The following is an 18,672-nucleotide window of genomic DNA, read 5'->3' as shown; positions in this document are numbered from 1 at the left end:
ACGTGAGAATGAAACAAACTAGAACCTGTAATTGGCGTTGACTAGCAACAAGTGTTCCCAGAGCAATTTGTCATGAATTAGTTGAACACTTCCGTAATTCACCGTGAAACTAACGTGTGTCGTCCTGCTCCCCATTTCTAGCTTATTACCTGGGTACTTTGTTGCGAAGTAATGTATGAGCGCGCGCACATGTATATGTGTGTTGGTGGGTAGGTAGGTGGACGGGTGAGAGGGAGAAGCTGCTTGCTACTTGCATTCTTTTCTAATAAATGGAAACACAGCCTGAACACAATTTCACTACCGGTTTCGATCTGCCATGTAGATCATCTTCAGGTCTGGTGCAGTTTGCAATAGTAGTAAAAATAACACAAAATTTGTTTTCTTGTCTGTTACAGCAACTGACAAAAAGGCATTTTTTTCTGTCGCTTATCTGAGGAACCTACATGGCAAGACACAAGAATCGGCTTCACAAGTGTGAAGAAAGCTTCAAGCTCGAGCCTCAAGTGCAAGGTAGCTAATTGTGTCATTCGATAGATTCCTCGTTCACTTCCAGGTTTAGTAAGATAATACTCATACAATAGGCAACTCACTATTCTATAAAACTCAGGGGGAAGATACGAGGCGTGGTTTTTTTTTTTAAGTAAGTACCGTTTTGAACTTAAAAAAGACGTGCTAAGATATCCCAATAATGTTATTTTTACATAAAAGCCTGTACCTTAATCGAGTCATTGACGCCATTACAACCTGATTCTTCCTTGTTTACGTTGTGTACTGAGTGTTTAAGATGCCTCGGTAATCGTGAGTCCCGCCGACTCTGAAGTACGAGGTGTTATAAGATTTCTTAATGCTAAAGGCCCAAAAGCGATCGATATTCATCGTGAGATCTGTGCAGCTTACGGAGAAAACATTATGAGTGATGGAATGGTAAGAAAGTGGATGAGAGCATTAAAAGATGGCCACACAAATGTGCGTGATGAACAACGGAGTGGGCGTCCTTCGGTCGTTAATGAAAGTTTGGTACAGGAAGTGGACAATAATGTGAGAGAAAACAGACGCTTTACGATTTCCTCCTTGCGGGATGACTTTCCTAATGTTTCTCGTAGTGTTTTGTATGGCATTGTGACCGAGCACTTGAATTACCAAAAATTGCGCGCACGTTGGGTACCGAAAATGTTGACGGATGTACACAAAACCAAAGGTTTAGACAGTGATTGACTTTCCTTGAGCGGTACCACAACGACGGTGATGATTTCTTAAGCCAAATTGTTACGGGCGATGAAACATAGGTGGCCTACGCCGCACCAGAATCAAAGCGACAGTCCATGGAAGTTGAGCAAGGGCATCGTTTTGCTGCAAGACAATGCCCGTCCGCATGCGGCGAATCAGACCAAAGATCTCATCACATCTTTTCGATGGGAAACTCCAGATCATCCTCCGTACAGCCCCGATCTTGCGCCCAGTGACTACCATCTGTTCCTGCACTTGAAGAAACACCTGGGCGGTCATCGTCTTCAAGACGACGACGAAGTCAAAACAGTGGTGATGCAGTTGTTAACAAGTCAGGCGGCAGACTGCTATGAGGAGGGTATTCAAAAACTGGTACAACGTTATGACAAGTGCCTCAATATTGACGGAAATTATGTAGAAAAGTAGATTAAGGTACAGGCTTTCATGTAAAAATAAAATTATTGAGATATCTTAGCACATCTTTTTTTAATTTCAAAACGGTACTTACTTAAAAAAACACGCCTCGTATAATTGTTAATAAAATTTTGCTATTCTTTTACGGTTTCTGTTAACTCTCGACGATTTTACAGCAGGTAACGTTGCTCGTAACTCAAATGCTCTAATGGCACGATAATGATCTACGATAACAAGTGGAGTGGCACTTTTATCTTCAAGCACACCCGCTACAGTAGTCCCGCCAGCGGTCATTGACCGCGCGAGGGCGCAGGCGGCCTCCTCGCACGGGCCCTATATCAGCAGTATCGGGACGATCATCTGTGACGAGGACGGCGGATGAGATAACCGTGGCGGCGTCCTCGCACTTCCCCTTCCCTGTCACAGCGGCAGCGCCGTCCCTCGCATCGCTCCTAGCGGCTAACGTCCGAGTCGCAGGCTGCACTGCTGGCGGTGAACTCGTGTTTATAAAAGGCTGACACCGGTGACAGGGGGCAGGTAGGTGCCGACTCTGCAGTCGGCGTGCAAGCGAGCGAGCCAACGTGGGTGGCACAGCCTTCCCAGTCCGTAGCATGGCCGATGCGGAACAGCAGCTGCCGCAGCAACAAGTGCCCGGGGAAGGGCAAGAGGAGGAGGTGGACCAGCCGCTTCCTGCTATCGACGAACCCTTCCTCCAGGGTGTGCTGCGGAGCCACCTCCGGGACGACGGACTCGTCGTGGACAAAGTCGATGTCGGTCCGGGCAGCGGACCCGGGGACAACTACATGAGCACTGTGTACAGTGCCGTAGTGCGTGGCAAGACGGGACGACTAGAGGGTGAGTGGCCGCACGCAGCGACGCGCCTGTCGATCGCATGGCCTGTGTGTGTGTGTGTTTGCACACGCATTGCCTATAGATTTGCTCTGTGTTAGACTTACGCTAATAAGACACCAAATGGTGGGCGGAAGTCCGAAATGCTCATTGCTGTACACATTTGGCTAACAAAAACATTTACATTAATAATATTATGTGGCTGTCTCCAGCCATTTACATACAGCTACAGTCACGGATAAATAAGAGCCAATATAGATCACAGTGTTGCTTGTGCGGAACTGTCAAAGATCCTGACTGTACCTCTTGCAAAACAGTCGTAGCTTACGTGTCCCATTTACCGGCTAAGTTTAAAATGGCTCTGAGCACTATGGGACTTAACATCTATGGTCATCAGTCCCCTAGAACTTAGAACTACTTAAACCTAACTAACCTAAGGACATCACACAACACACAGTCATCACGAGGCAGAGAAAATTCCTGACCCCGCCGGGAATCGAACCACAGGCTAAGTGAAAGACAAAATTCAGTAAAAGTACAAAACTGTCAAAGTTGCACCGAAGTTTGTTTTCATTTAAATAGCGACCAGTTTCGGACTTAAGTCCATTATCAACCCATCTACATAAGTCCTACAGTAACACCATGATGTATGTACGAAGCGCACATTGCTTCTATGAGTGGCTAAGTGCAACGCACCGCTAGACTGTGGTGTTTAAACAGTACGTTGCACTTAGCCTTTACAAAAGCAATGTGCCAGCGTGCAAACATTGTCTTATGGTAAGACTAATTTGGATGGCTTTATAACGGACGTAAGTCCGGAACTGGTCGCAATTTAAAGAAAAATAAATTTCTGTGCTACTTTGACAGTTTTGTAATTTCATTGAATTATTGTGAGTTGCTGCCTGTTGCCATCCGGCATACTGGAAGTGAGTGAAAACAAAATTATTCTCGAGGAGCCGTGCAAGGAAGTTGTTTCTGTTTAAACACCAAACCTGACAGCAACAATCCCCTCTTAGCTGTACGTTTTTGCGCTTCCGCGTTACTCGTGCCTCTCGTGTGTCAGGCGCTATCTGCAAACTAGCTCCACCACATTCTCATGTAACACGTAGTTTGACGTCAGCTAACCTATGCAGGCTGAAGCAGGTCAGAATAGTATCGAAACAGGTCTGACGGTGGCTAACAGCACTTAAAGACGACCGTAAAAAGTTGTTATAGCCATAAAAAGTGGCAATTTTGTTAGACTGCTGCAGACAGTCCTCCTTTATTTCGTCTTAAAACATTGGGCATGTCAAACACTGCTTTCCATTTAGTCACTTTCTCGTAAATACAGTGAACGACCTGACTTCTGTAGGCTAAAAAACGGTTTTTTACCTGCACGGGAGTTGTCGTGCATTTGCAATAGCAGCATCACAAGAAATTGTCAACGGTTCACAGTTAGAGGGTCAGAAACCGCTCTCTTGCCGACAGTGTTTCCGACATTTTCATTTCTCGTTATCAGGTATCAAACAGTATCACTTAAAGTAATAATCTATTGATTACATTCCGTTTTTCTATCGCCTCGAGACTGAATATTTCTCCGTGCATGGGAACGCACGACGTAGTGCAACTGACATTGTTTGTCGTGCCAAGACTGCACTTAGAACGATAGTGCGTTTCCTGCGGAAGCCAAAGTTATAGATTAAATTCCCGCTAGCGTACACACTTATTATCGTAGGCGTCTTCTCTGTAACATCTCATGAGCTTAAGTGTTAATATGAAATGCCTGAAACTATGAAATTCGCCTGCCTCGTCTGTTTTAATAGCATCTACCAAGTACGGTCTAAAACTGTACATCCGATTTTGTCAATGGAGAGGAATATACCCACAGATATTTTGTAATGAATTTATGTGTACTGAGTGCCGTAAACTAGAAGTTCAAAAATAGTCATATACAGTAACGTAAATTGATCATTTCTTGTTGCAGATTATTCATACCAAAATATTACACTTGGACTTACAAACTAAACGTTAGATTTTTATAAAGAATAAACAAGTGTCTTACCCTAAATCTACTCGGACGAAGATTATTGTTGCCAGCACGAGCCTGCTGGGAATGCAATACCATCATAAACGAACATCCTAAGGGTATGTTGTTATATGTACTAAATAACATACCTGAAACGCGGGATACTGAGCATTATTTGTCACAGAGACTAAAGTATCAGTCTTCTTACTGTGGTAATTCGGAAAGTATAACTTGTCACCGAACGGGGTGCCATTTACGTTATAATGAAGTACGGTAGTATCATTCCTTTTCCTACTGAACATCATGATATTTGCATAATTGTATATTATCTTCAAATTAAGATCTGACAAGTCATAATGTTTGCACAGACTGATGTGTACGCAATCGTCAACAATCTTGTACTTCGCGTGTTAAGAGCAAGGCGTGGCAAATGGTAATATGTATGTGGACTATCGTAATACTTTGGTCGTCGCAGAACGATTTTGTAATAAAATTTCTGGGTTATTGCTGACTAATAAAGTCTGATTGACATGTCCTTTTCTTACAAAGTTTCTTTTCGTGAAAATTTTACTAACGACATTGTAAACGCTTAGGCGGCTAGAATTTGTAGAGAAAATTAGTGATTAGTTCCAGGGGTGACCGTATCAGAAATTCTGTAACACAACACTGAAACACTGGCGATTTCGGCTTTCGTTCCAGTTTGGGTGGAATTTCAGCAATGTACTTATTACAACAGCTACCAGAAATGTCTCTTTTTGACAGGAGTGGCTTTACAGCACGGCCACACTCAACTTACAGAAATGTTGTCTATGATGTTGTCTATGCAAGTGAACCTTCTTCCGTCATTTTTCTGAATCTAAAATTACATCTGTTTAACTAAATCGGAAACTTGATATGTTATGTTTAACAAGTAGCAGTGCCTTGCAAAATCATGTGGTTAAGACTCAAGGTAATAATAATTACTAGACATACAATGATATAGAATGTTCAACCATATTGTCTTCTGAACAGAGAAGAACGTTCCCCACAGTTTTTAGAGTATAGGTTGCGACTTTTAAACTTCACTCACGGCCGTGTTATGGAAAAAAATTTAAAATATTTTAAGAAATAAAAAATTAAAGCATTGGCAGACGCAGCATTTGACGGAAACTCTTTTTAATCTGTATCATATTTCATAACTTAGAAGTCTGGAAACTGGGCGTAACCTTTAGCATTTCACTACTTCCATTTTAATAAAATTGTTTGGCCAGTTGCATATGATTTCGGAGTATCGCAGTTAGTGCATCGAATGAGCTGTAAATCGTTCCACACCGCTGGGTCTACAGTAGCCGCAAGCATTGTTGTTTGTGCGATAGATCTGATTAGTTATTTCATAGCAGGCAACCCCAAATCAGCTGAACTAAGAGTACTTTCAACGTGAATTCTATTCGCCATAAAGAAACTAATGAAAAGTAATAGTTATTGAGTATGAAAATTTTGTGAATAAGACTTTTCCGCGACCTATTCTTTAATTTAAATCATAACGTGTACCTTAGAAAGATGTACATATGCGGGAGAAAATGTCGTAAAACTTTCCACTTAAACAAGATTGTGTTAGTGTCCATACCATACATACTGGAATTCAGGAAAGAAAAAGCAGCTCTGAAACTTTGTTTTAAGCGCGGAAGAGCGACGGTACGGTAGTATTACGAATTAATTCTTCCTATAACTCCTCATTCACTTTGGCAACTAAGATTTTTCATATAAACTTTGTCGTGGCAATATGACAATAACAGCGGAGCCATACAATGTCTGTATACTTGTATTCTAAAAATCGAGTAATTGAACATCGAACAAAGACTAAATCTCGAGCTTTTCATTAGATAGTCTCATACACCGATCCATATGTGTGTGGTCCTGCTTAGCTACTTTTAATGGTTTCTTAAACGAAATTTCAGCATCATCCATAGGATCTGACAATGCAGCCAGAAATTATTTAGACAAAGATCAAAGTAAAAAAAGAATGCATATGTAATGAGTACTAGGCACCATGATTACATACAAAGTGTTTTTTTTTTTTAGTATGTGTTAGGTTACAGTAAAGTTTATATAGGTTGAGGCACGGGTCTGAGAAATCTTTCTTAATTAGTCATCTTATAAATATATATATTCTTTTCAAGAGCTATTTTACGATCCGGTTCTTGTTACATAACATGGAACGCGAAAAGTTTCATTCTCATTTCAAACTTTATTTGCTAGAATTTTCTTTAGAGAAGGAACTACAATTTGTCGTATGCTCTATCTATTTCTGCAAAATTCTTACTTAAGGCTCCTCCCACAGTGCTTAATTTTGTCACAAAAGAAATATACTCTAATAATTATGTACTGTCTAGTAAAACTAATCAGTTATTGAACATTATGCTAGATTTCTGATTGAAGAAATCACTCAAGCAACAATATGTGACGATTTATTAAAGATATTTCTGTGTAATTATACTGTACTTGCTAAGGATCAATCACATGTTTTCTTGTAATCGTTGCATCGAAAGACTAGATACTTACAGTAGATGCCAGTTTCACTTAAATTTCATTCTGAGAATTTTCCAGCAGTTAGACTGAAGATAAGAAGAAAAAACAGCGCACTATATTTGAAACAATAAAGTTTATTCACAGGAACCTGTCATTTCACTGCGTTTGTGAAAGTGTGAGAATGGCATCCACGGCTACTAAAAGACAAACCAAAAGAAATAAAAAAAATCATTACCACGAGAACGAATCATTGAAACCAAACTGGAAAGACCCAAAGCTCCCTCACAAACAGAAAAAACTAAAAAACAGGAAAAAATAATCACAATCAAATTCAATAAGAAAAATAATACTTAGTAAGAACTCTAATCTTAAGAGAACCATCAATAAGTGTTTACGTTTAGAAGAAAAAAACATAAACACCAGCATAAAATAATCACTGTTAGTTTCTCTCCACTGAACAGCATTGTGGAGAAAGAGGTACCTTTCCCAGTTTCCCTCAATGCCATTTGCAAGCCCAGAAAGATACAAAGTAGTGACATCCTATGCGAAACACGTCTCCTAAAGGCGACTTTACGCATGTTATGAAGGATTCAGGTCCGGCTAACATGTAAGTCATCTCATATGGTCGATGTCCTTCCTCTCTAGTGCTCTAGCCGGCCGATGTGGCCGTGCGGTTCTAGGCGCTTCAGTGTGGAACCGCGTGACCGCAACGGTCGCAGGTTCGAATCCTGCCTCGGGCATGGATGTGTGTGATGTCCTTAGGTTAGTTAGGTTTAAGTAGTTCTAAGTTCTAGGGGACCGATGACCACAGATGTTAAGTCCCATAGTGCTCAGAGCCATTTGAACCATCTAGTGCTCTAGCCACGCAAGCCGCGTGCTATCGTTCATGTACATTGGAAAATTTCATTGAAGCCTAGGGACACCGAATCTGTCGGCTAACTGAGGAGGTACAGCAATCGACCTCGCCCAAAATACAAATAATGGAGAGATCACTATTGCACGATCACGTAATTGTCATATTGCAATAGCTCTGTGTGATGAAAAGTGTGCTGCACCCTTAGCTAAGCAAAATCACCCGTTATAATTAAGCACGATTCAGCTGAAATCATTCTGGCTTGTTGACGCTGGTATCGATCATTATTGCCAGCAAAATACTATTCTGGCAGGTAATGCGGACAGTTGTGATTCTTTGATGTCCGCCAATCCGACCGATAGTCCAGTTAAAGCGAATAACTGTGGACGCCTTGTAGTCATTCATCTACGGGATCATTCACGGTATGCCGGAATATCGCACAAGAACTGCCGCTTCTCACAATCTCCTGCAGCAGACACTACTGATAATTCTACTAAGATAGCGTTCCCAGGTGTGCCGTTAAGGAAAGTTCACTTGTCACTACTCACCACAAGTAATTTCATGTAAATACAAGTTCTGACGCTATGCAGAACGTGAAAACCTCTTCGTCAAGAAAATTAACAGTAAATGCTTCTTATTTGCTGTAGATACAAATAGTACAAATACAATTTTCAAACTATGTTATGCGTCATGTTTGGAGATACATATAAATTTAGAATAAAATGTAGCTCAAGGGAAAGTGTACACATTTTCACATGTCGCCCAAAAAATTATACTCTAGGGAACAGGTATCCTGTCAGTGGAGAGACTGAGTTGCCCATCTCAAAGTAAGCGATAAGTGTGGATCTTTAACGTAGCACGTAGTTTGTCATGCATGATCTCCCTGAACTGACTTTCTGTTTTCTGTCATTACAACATGCAGAAGAAAATTCTACTATATTTCATGCTCTTTCCATTTCTTCTGCTGTTAACTCTCTGTGCTCATAAAGACCGTTATCGAAAATGTATTCGAAACGACTGAGAGAAGTGCACTGAACAAGAATACCGGACCTCAATATTTACGTGCACAGAGGATTAAATCCGCTGAAGTTTTCTCTAAAATTATGCCGGTTAGTAAGTAGACGACTTTGTACACTTCGAAGAATTTCCCATTTATTGGACCGAAAGCAATTCCATATGCTAACCAACGTGTGTTGATTAAGACAGATTTGCAGCAGCCAGCAGGTACTTAACGTACCAGATTTGTTTTAGAAAATTTCATGTTCTCTCAGAAGGTTCAAACTGTTTGCAAGTGAGTAGCACATGTTTAAGGGGCTGCTAGAAAATGACACATTTAACAGCTGCCATGAATTTGCCTGAAGCTAATCTTTTGTGTTAGCCCACGTGCTGTTCCTTGTTTCCCGACTCAACAAGCGACTTGCGTAATAATTATGGCTGTTCCCTCCTGGTTTCACAACTTTGGAGCATCAAATCATAACGATACGTATGTTAGTCCCACATATCTCTTCCAGGGTGACGTGGGTGAGCACCCGAGAATTATTACTGCACCTATGAAAGAGAGTAACGTGATGCTGGCGCGATCACCAATATACGTTGAGGAGTCCTGTTCTCACAGCCACCAACAAATTGACTGTGTAGTTTCTTTGAAACACCTGTTTTCCTTTATTCTTTGTAATTGATTTCGCAACCATTTAGTTACAAGCCAGAGGTTCATGTTCGTGCTACTGACAGAATTGTCTTCAGTCTCAGCTCCGCTTCACTGTCGGAGCAAATGAAAATATTTCTTTTCAAAGATGCGTTATCGATAGAAAATCTCAGTAAAGTTTGAAATACTGGCTGTCAGAATAACAAACTCCAGGGCAAAAAAATTCAAAAACATAATTTCGAACCGATTGTCTGAAAATTTCTAACTGATCCCGGTTTCGCAGTTCATGTGTATCATAAAAATTTCCTATATTAAATCATAACACACACACTACAACAGCAGTAGGATGAAAATGGTATTTGAAATATTATTATTATTATTATTATTATTATTATTGTTGTAGTAAACATAGCAAATGACTACTACACTGGATTTACCATTTTACCACTAGTCGAGCACTGTGTAATGCTTCGGTGGATAATTCGTACAGAACCCAATAAGTCGGCTTTTTGTAGTTGTCAGATGTGTATTTTATCAGTGTCAACGCATTTCAAGTATCCATTAACATTTTTAGCAGTGCTTCCAGTGTGCCGAGAACCAATAGGAGCACTTTCATTGGTTTACACCAGCATCTCTGTTGTTCGATTTTTCAAGTCCCGTACCTGAAATTTTTGAAGCTATTTCTCGTGGACTCTGCTGCTACCTGGGATGGCAATGTCAGTGATCTACATTTCCTTATTGCATACAGTTATGATGTCAGCTGTATTGTGTTCCAGAATTCGCTCTATATAAATTCGGATGTACCTTCTCCGTGTTACCTAAATAATCCTTTACTGTTCGAATAAAACTGATAACAGATGCGTAGTGTCATTTCCCGTATGATACGTACTTTCACCTCAAAACTGGTTTTCTAAATCCGGTAAAATGTTAACGTTGTGTGTCCTCATTGAATATTCTAGTCGTTCACTTAACTATAACGTCCAGGCGTTCGAAGACAACTGCATAGCTTAAGAATAGAACTACGTATGGTGTTATATCGCGATTTTGAGTAGAGTTTCCATTTTCTCGAGTAGCTCACTTGGTGGCGGGCATTTTCTTCTCTGGTATACAGTTGAACTTGTCACGTTTAACTTACAGTGTAATCTTGAAAAATAAAATGTTTGGCAAACACGGATGGAGTTAACACTGAAAACGTTGCTACGTTTAGTCCACTGCATCAAATAATACGCCATTCAGCGGGATTCCAAAAGACTTTCACTAAAATTTGTGATTGTATCTATGGTATGTTGCTTAGAGAATACCTATTTGCGACTTATTGTTTCATCACTAGAAGAACTGCCTCTAGTACACTCTATAGCGTAACTATAGGAGGACGAGAGAATTAAAGGGAATGGCATAAAATTCCAGTGTAAAGCACCCACTTTAGTTTGCCACAGATATCATGTGCGCTCTATAAAATGAATCGTTTATCTCATCAAATGCTACTCTCACAAAATACATAAATGGCAAAGATTTCAAAAGTTTCGCGAAGCTGTTCCGTGAGCTGTACAACGTAAGACAGAAAAATGTGGGCTAGAAAGACTTGTTTACGTTTCATCTGCTAAAAAAAAATGGCTCTGAGCACTATGGGACTTAACATCTGTGGTCATCAGTCCCCTAGAACTTAGAACTACTTAAACCTAACTAACCTAAGGACATCACACACATCCATGCCCGAGGCAGGATTCGAACCTGCGACCGTAGCAGTCGCGCGGTTCCGGACTGAGCGCCTGAACCGCTAGACCACCGCGGCCGGCATCTGCTAAAGAAACACTGATAAAAATAATTATTTTCAGAAATCCACCGTAATCCCACTGTAACGATTCTGAGGATTCGTGACTGTCGAAACATTTTAGTATTTCCATATTTGGTACGCGAAAAAGAGAAACGCAACGTTTAACATCCGAAAGTTCGAAGTACTTGGTGTCAGTCAGATGCGTAGATTAAGGGGAGGTAGTTAGCGAACAACCCAACAAATTAATTCGTCTTTCAGTCTCCTGCCGTGGCATCGATCCACATGAAGCATAATTTGTCATTAATTCACATGAATAGTCCTAAAACCCTTCCTGTTACTAACAAAAAATATAGTATTGATAAGTGATACGCCGCGCACACACACACCGGGCTTTTTCCAGAGTAAAGTATGTCTCTAAGCACTTATTGTTGATAGTTGATATTCTTAATTGCTGAAGGAGCATTAGAAACACAGACAGAATAGACAGAAAGGCCAACGACAAGTTCAAGATCCTGCTTTTAGAATCCAGTAGGCATTCTAATTGCTCATCAAAAATGATTGATTCATCTACTGAAGGAAACATCGGCTTATCGGAGACACATATGTGCCGTAAATCTCTATGATTTTTCCAAAAAATTATCAATGGTACTCGTTACCAAGGTCTATCTCGTTATACTGCTGCAACGAAGGACAAGCTAAATCACAATATTTAATCTGTGGATGCATTTTGATTTAATCCCTAGCAGATATTTATTTCTATTTTTATACCATTTAAGAAGACTATACTTTTTTCAGGATGTATTATGCTTTTTTCTCACTTTGGTACTCTACCCAGTGCTCAGACCGCAAATAGAAATGTCGAAAATGAAACGAAACGTGGTCTCATTGTTAAAGTCGTATTTCTGTAGAAGTACAGTAAAATACGTGAGATTTCTACAGTGATTAATTAAATAAGAGCTGGTTTTCGGTCTCAAAAAAAAAAAAAAAGTGGTACAGACTAAAAATGGCTCTATAATGCGGAAAGCAGTTTTTGAACAAATGGTTCAAATGGCTCTCAGCACTATGGGACTTAACACCTGAGGTCATCAGTTCCCTAGAACTTAGAACTACTTAAAGCTAACTAACCTAAGGACATCACACAAATCCATGCCCGAGGCAGGATTCGAACCTACGACCGTAGCAGTCACGCGGTTCCGGACTGAAGCGCCTTGAACCACTCGGCCACAGCGGCGGGTAGTTTTTAAATAAATAACTGCTTTTCACAACTTGCAGTCGATTTTAGGCGATCATGTTTCTGCACAGATGGAAATCAGCTAAAGTGGCTTAACTGGCATGTTCTATTTGTAAACTAACTCTTATATACCGGTAAAATTAACTACTAAAGACGTTGCATATCAACTACTTCGCAACAAAAATGTTCCCTGCATTAAGCGTACACAGCAGCGGATAAACGTTGTTGCGAGGTAAGAGCGGCAGCACCGCTTTGGCTACGTTAACGCTGCCTCCGACGTGCTTTGGACGCAGCGTAAGTCGATACATCACTTTAATATGTTAATGCGGTCAAGCCTTGAAGAAAATGCGGCAGGAGGTCTCACGCTGTCTCTGCCACGTGTAGCCGTTTCGCAATGTTATGGTACGTGCCGACACGTCCGCAGTACGTGGACTGAAAAGCGTTATTATTCTCTCTCTCTCTCAATACAGTAAAATGCCAACAATATTTTTGTAAAAGTAGTGGATTCCACATCATTATTCTCTCTACAGAGAGAGGCGCCTTGTTTCCTTTATCAAACACATTAACCCAAACAATATTTTGTGCAAGGTATGACCTTATATCGTATACTTGATGCTTCTTCCTCCACTGACAGTCTACATCGTGTTGCGCCACCACTACAACTACATTAGTAGTGGTAATTGTGGTCATTAACATAATCCATTCGAGTAGAGCCCCAGAGAAGACCTTTACACTGATATGACAACAAGTATCAGTGATATTTAGTGATGCGTCATGAAAGTTTTTCATTCCCCAGATGAATTCTCAAGTGGACAGCATTTCACTTATCTGCTTCCATAGGCGTACCTCTATGGAACTCATCGTTTTTACTCAGTTGGCGTCATTTAACTTTCTAACTTTAGATGTATGTAATGACGTGTCTAACGACATGGTTATAAATAATCTAAAGACAGAAACAAAAGCATTTAAAGTCTGTCGGTGGCGTCCCATGTAGCGAGAACTGACTTCGACACCGAAAAGTGAATACATTTTATTCCCCTGTTACTGACTTCATAGTGAGATGGTTCGATAGTTGGAAGTGTTGCATGTTGTTTATTCCCTTGGTGTGTACCACAGCTGACTAATGCAAGCTTTTCTTGGAGTAAGAAAGGCTCTTCGTGGACACCAAGTGCATGGTACGTATCAGTCGAAGTTGACCTGATTTGCTCAGTAAGCTTAAAGTACCTATATGATATGATGGAAGACTATCTGAAATTGTCACCTTAAAAAAAAATAGCTGACCAGCAGCTGCATCTTCACTTGAGGAAAGTGTTTAAGACAAGACAGACTGGCTAGAATCCACAATAGGCCAATATCTTATAACATCAACGTCGAAACGAGTCATAGATCTAAAGATCTACTACTGCGGCTGAAAATTGTAATAAGCCTGTTCTAAACTTCTAACATTTCAATTGTAATAACATTTAAGCAGAGGTAGCAGAAAGCGGACGATACTACCATACTAATAATCTAACGGGTTCATATGTTTAAAAACACCTAAAAGGCGATTTAATATCCTAAAAGACTCACTCTTTGTAAACAAATGACAAGCCACCTCTAAGTCGTAGTTAATATGCGATCAGCGCGTCTCTGAGCGTAGCGTTGGACGCTTTTGGATAGGCCCTTCTGCCTCGTTTGCTTTTAAAAAGATCTCTGCTACCGAAAAGCAATGAGCATCAGATTTATTCGGAAATGTCCGTGTCGCGCCCTCACATATTCATACATTGTTTTTTGCTAAATTCCTCTTATAAGCACCTCAGACATGTAGAGAACACCGAATAGCAACTGGTGTGAAGAGGTACGTAGCCAGAACATGCGCCGATTGTACAACAAACAATTTAATCGTTCCCAGCGTTAACGTGATAGGAAGCGTCAGAGGAAGTAGAAAATCTTTCCAGAATGAAATCAGCCGAGTGTGCGCTGATAAGAAACTCCCAGACTGATTAAAACTGTGTGCCGGACCGAGACTCGAACTCGGGGCCTAGCCTTTCGCGGGCAAGTGCTCTACCAACCAACAAGCTATTCTTAGGTAGCGCAGTTGGTCGGGCACTTTCCCGCGAAAGGCAAAGGCCTCAAATTCGAGTCTTGATCCGGCACACAGTTTTTAATCTGTCTAGAAGTTTTAAGAAACAATGTGTAGAATTACAGTTTCCATGTAGATTTCAGGAGTGAGCTTTGTTACTACATTAGTTCAATGTACAGATGTACTAACTACGCGAAACACTGCGGTTATTTTGCCCATAATACCGCACGCGTGGAGCGTTGCGTGTCCGTTCAAATAATTGTTTACCAATGACATACACGCCCGTTAAAGATATATAATGCAAATTAAGAAATACTATGTGTTCATGACACAAAACTATTCTGTGATAGGAATAAAACATAATCGTTTCTGGATGACATTTTATTTTCAGGTTTCTACAGACTCAGAAACAGGAAATGTGAAATTAGGAAGGGCTTATGTACAGATACTAAATAAGCGGCTAGTTAGACAAAAACAAGTGTATAGCATTTTTCCACGATCCAATCCATTTGCTTAAATTTTCCTCCCGTGTAATCGATGATGAATTCTATTATTGTATTTAACATAACTATCATAAAATTTATGAGGAAAACGGTAGCTATCATTTATAGTGGAGAGCGTCTGAAATGCTACGAGGCCTCAATTACCCCAGTAATTGAAAGAGAAACAATATTGCCACACACTATTAGTTAAAACGTATTTTGTCTCACCACTCGGTTGCTCTCAAAATATGACTTAATAAAGTGTCAAAATGAAAACAGGCTCCTAAAAAAAAGAGGCGCATCACGAAGGAGTTATGTAAATAGGTCACAAATTGGTTTTCATACAAGTTTCGACAGAAAATGCAAATCCATAAACTTCGTCAGACGATGGATGAATGTGTTACGCTGCAGCACAATTTCACCGAGCAGCTGGCGATGGTAGTAAAGAGGGGAGATGTAATACCAGAGCATAAAGTATCTGCGAATTTCATGAACAGGCCGACGTGCAAATAGTGCGTAAGTGAGCTATCATGTAGTTACGCACAGATGCCCCTCGAACTATACACATTAGAACATGGAGTATCATTAATGACTTGAGAATGTCACTACATTGTTTTTGTACGTTTGCTGTTAAATGAATAATCCAGAATAACCACTGTCCCCCAAACTAACTAATACCAATTGTGCTCGTGCACAAACGCCATATTGAAATTCTGATAGCAATTCTAATTTATTAATTTAAAAGATTTGTGTTTCTTGCCACACAAAATAGCTTACTTCGATCAAAACAAAATAACGTTGTATAGAGTTCTTCGTTTAGTGTGATTACATAAGCAGCTGTTAAACAAGATTTGTTCTGCCAAAATGGTAGCTTAAAGGAATGCGTTTCGCATCTTCTGATGAATATGGTCTGGTTTGTTTTCCAGGAACAAGATTGCGTAACCACTTCACTGTGGGTGATTATTGGCTTTGCGGTTAACCCTCTTCCCTGAAGCTCTCACGTGATACTTTGTGCTGTTGCACGCAACGTGACGTACACGTGATTATGATTGGGTAACCACCACAGCAGTAAAAATTTGTAGCGGAATTAATGTGTATTCACCATTTTTCATTTCTGACGAGTGGCAGTTTTTCAGAGTGTTATTTTGAAATTCCGCTTTTTACTTCAGGGTGATGGTTATGCGCATGTCTTTCAATGCAATAATATTTAACTCTAAGATTAAATTTAATGTGGTTGTATACAAATCGCTGTAACTGGAGGACTCATTATGATATTAATAGTTGTTAAGATAAGAGCTGTGATGACAACAATCAATTTTGGACTTTCTCCGCTCTCTCGTGTCGCGGCACCAGTCTTCTTTTTACGGCATCCACGAGGAAGCATTTTTATTGTCCAGCACTGAATAAATCTGGCACCGTACTACTTAGATGTCTCCTACAATCTGACCAGTTGCAGTGCACGAACATTCAAGAATGGGCCACACAATTAGCTTTCTTGATAGATGTGCTATGCTTTCCGAGACGTATCCCAACAAACCGATGGCGGATATTCTATTTAATGCCGTCTGCAACGTTACCCTCGGATATTTAATCTGCGTGACAGAAGCAAGCTATTCCATTGATACAGTATTCGAACATTACAGAAATGTCACCGCCGGCCTCGACATAAATACACTACTGGCCATTAAAATTGCTACACCAAGAAGAAATGCAGATGATAAACAGGTATTCATTGAACAAATATATTATACTAGAACTGACAGGTGGTTACATTTTCACGCAGTTTGGGAGCTTAGATCATGAGAAATCAGTACCCACAACAACCACCTCTGGCCGTAATAACGGCCAAGATACGCCTGGGCATTGAGTAAAACAGAGTTTGGATGGCGTGTACAGGTACAGCTGCCCATGCAGCTACAACACGATAACACAGTCCATCAAGAGTAGTGACTGGCGTATTGAGACGAGCCAGTTGCTCGACCACCATTGACCAGACGTTTTCAATTGGTGAATGATCTGGAGAATGAGCTGGCCAGGGCAGCTGTTGAACATTTTCTGTATTCAGCAAGGCCCGCACAGGACCTGCAACATGCGGTCGTGCATTATTCTGCTGAAATGTAGAGTTTCGCAGGGATCGAATGAAGGGTACAGCCACAGGTCGTAACACATCTGAAATGTAACGTCCACTGTTCAAAGTGCCCTCAGTGCGACCAAGAGGTGACCAAGACGTGTAACCAATAGCACCCCATACCATCACGCCGGGTGATACGCCAGTATGACGATGACGAATACACGCTTCCAATGTGCGTTCACCGCGATGCCGCCAAACACGGATGCGACCACCATGATGCTGTAAACAGAACCTGGATTCATCCGAAAAAAATGACGTTTTTTCGATTCGTGCACCAAGGTCCGTCGTTGAGTACACCATCGAGGGCGCTCCTGTCTGTGATGCAGCGTCAAGGGTAACGGCAGCCATGGTCTCCGAGCTGATAGTCCATGTTGCTGCAAACGTCGTCGAACTGTTCGTGCAGACGGTTGTAGTCTTGCAAACGTCCCCATCTGTTGAATCAGGGATCGAGACGTGGCTGCACGATCCGTTACAGCCATTCGGATATGATCCCTGTCATCTCGACTGCTAGTATACAAGGCCATTGGGAACCAGCACGGCGTTCAGTATTACCCTGCTGAACCCACCGATTCCATATTCTGCTAACAGTCTTTGGATCTCGACCAACGCGAGCAGCAATGTCGCGATATGATAAACTGCAATCTCGAAAGGCTACAATCCGACGTTTATCAAAGTCGGAAATGTTCAAATGGTTCAAATGGCTCTGAGCACTATGGGACTTAACATTTATGGTCATCAGTCCCCTAGAACTTAGAACTACTTAAACCTAACTAACCTAAGGACAGCACACAACACCCAGCCATCACGAGGCAGAGAAAATCCCTGACCCCGCCGGGAATCGAACCCGGGAACGCGGGCGTGGGAAGCGAGAACGCTACCGCACGACCACGAGATGCGGGCAAAGTCAGAAACGTGATGGTACGCATTTCTTCTCCTTACATGAGGCCTCACAGCAACGTTTCACCAGGCAACGCCGGTCAATTGCTGTTTGTCTCTGAGAAATCGGTTGAAAACTTTCCTCATGTCAGCACTTTGTAGGTGTCGGCACCGGCGTCAACCTTGTGTGAATGTTCTTCAAAGCTAATTATTTGCATATCACAGCATCTTCTTCTTGTTCGTTAAATTTTGCGTCTGTAGCACGTCATCTTCGTGGTGTAGTAATTTTAATGGCCAGTAGTGAATATCCGTTTATCCCCTGTACCATGAGACTTTCGGAAAAACACCATCCACACAGTTCCGAAGATTGCGACAGCCAAAATGTTAGAATTATAGCACCATCAACTCAACGGATCATTCAAACAAGCTGCGGACAAGAATAATATACAGAAGAATGGAAAAGGAAATTGAGAATCTGTTAGTGACTATCAGTTTGGCTTTAGGAAAGGTGAAGGCAACAGAGAGGCAGTACTGACGTTGCGGTTGATAACGGAAGCGAGACGGAAGAATAATAAAGACGCGTTCAAAGGGATTATCGACGAGCAAAACGCGTTC

At 41.1% G+C, this 18,672-nt stretch overlaps 1 protein-coding gene across 1 annotated transcript in view; it reads left to right on the top strand.

The window, feature by feature from the left end:
• The first annotated feature begins 2,111 nt into the window (after positions 1-2,111).
• The window catches only part of LOC126118847 (uncharacterized), a 107,127-nt gene continuing 90,566 nt past the window's right edge, over positions 2,112-18,672 (top strand). The window contains exon 1 of the mRNA XM_049915054.1: positions 2,112-2,496. Within this exon, the coding sequence (XP_049771011.1) occupies positions 2,253-2,496 (244 nt within the window). The 5' untranslated portion in view covers positions 2,112-2,252. The remainder of the gene's footprint in view (positions 2,497-18,672) is intronic.

This window comes from Schistocerca cancellata, chromosome 1 (assembly GCF_023864275.1).
Source record: "Schistocerca cancellata isolate TAMUIC-IGC-003103 chromosome 1, iqSchCanc2.1, whole genome shotgun sequence".
Lineage (NCBI taxonomy): Eukaryota > Metazoa > Arthropoda > Insecta > Orthoptera > Acrididae > Schistocerca > Schistocerca cancellata.
The sequence above is the reverse complement of the archived record's forward strand: the minus strand, read 5'-3'. Positions and strand labels throughout refer to the sequence as shown.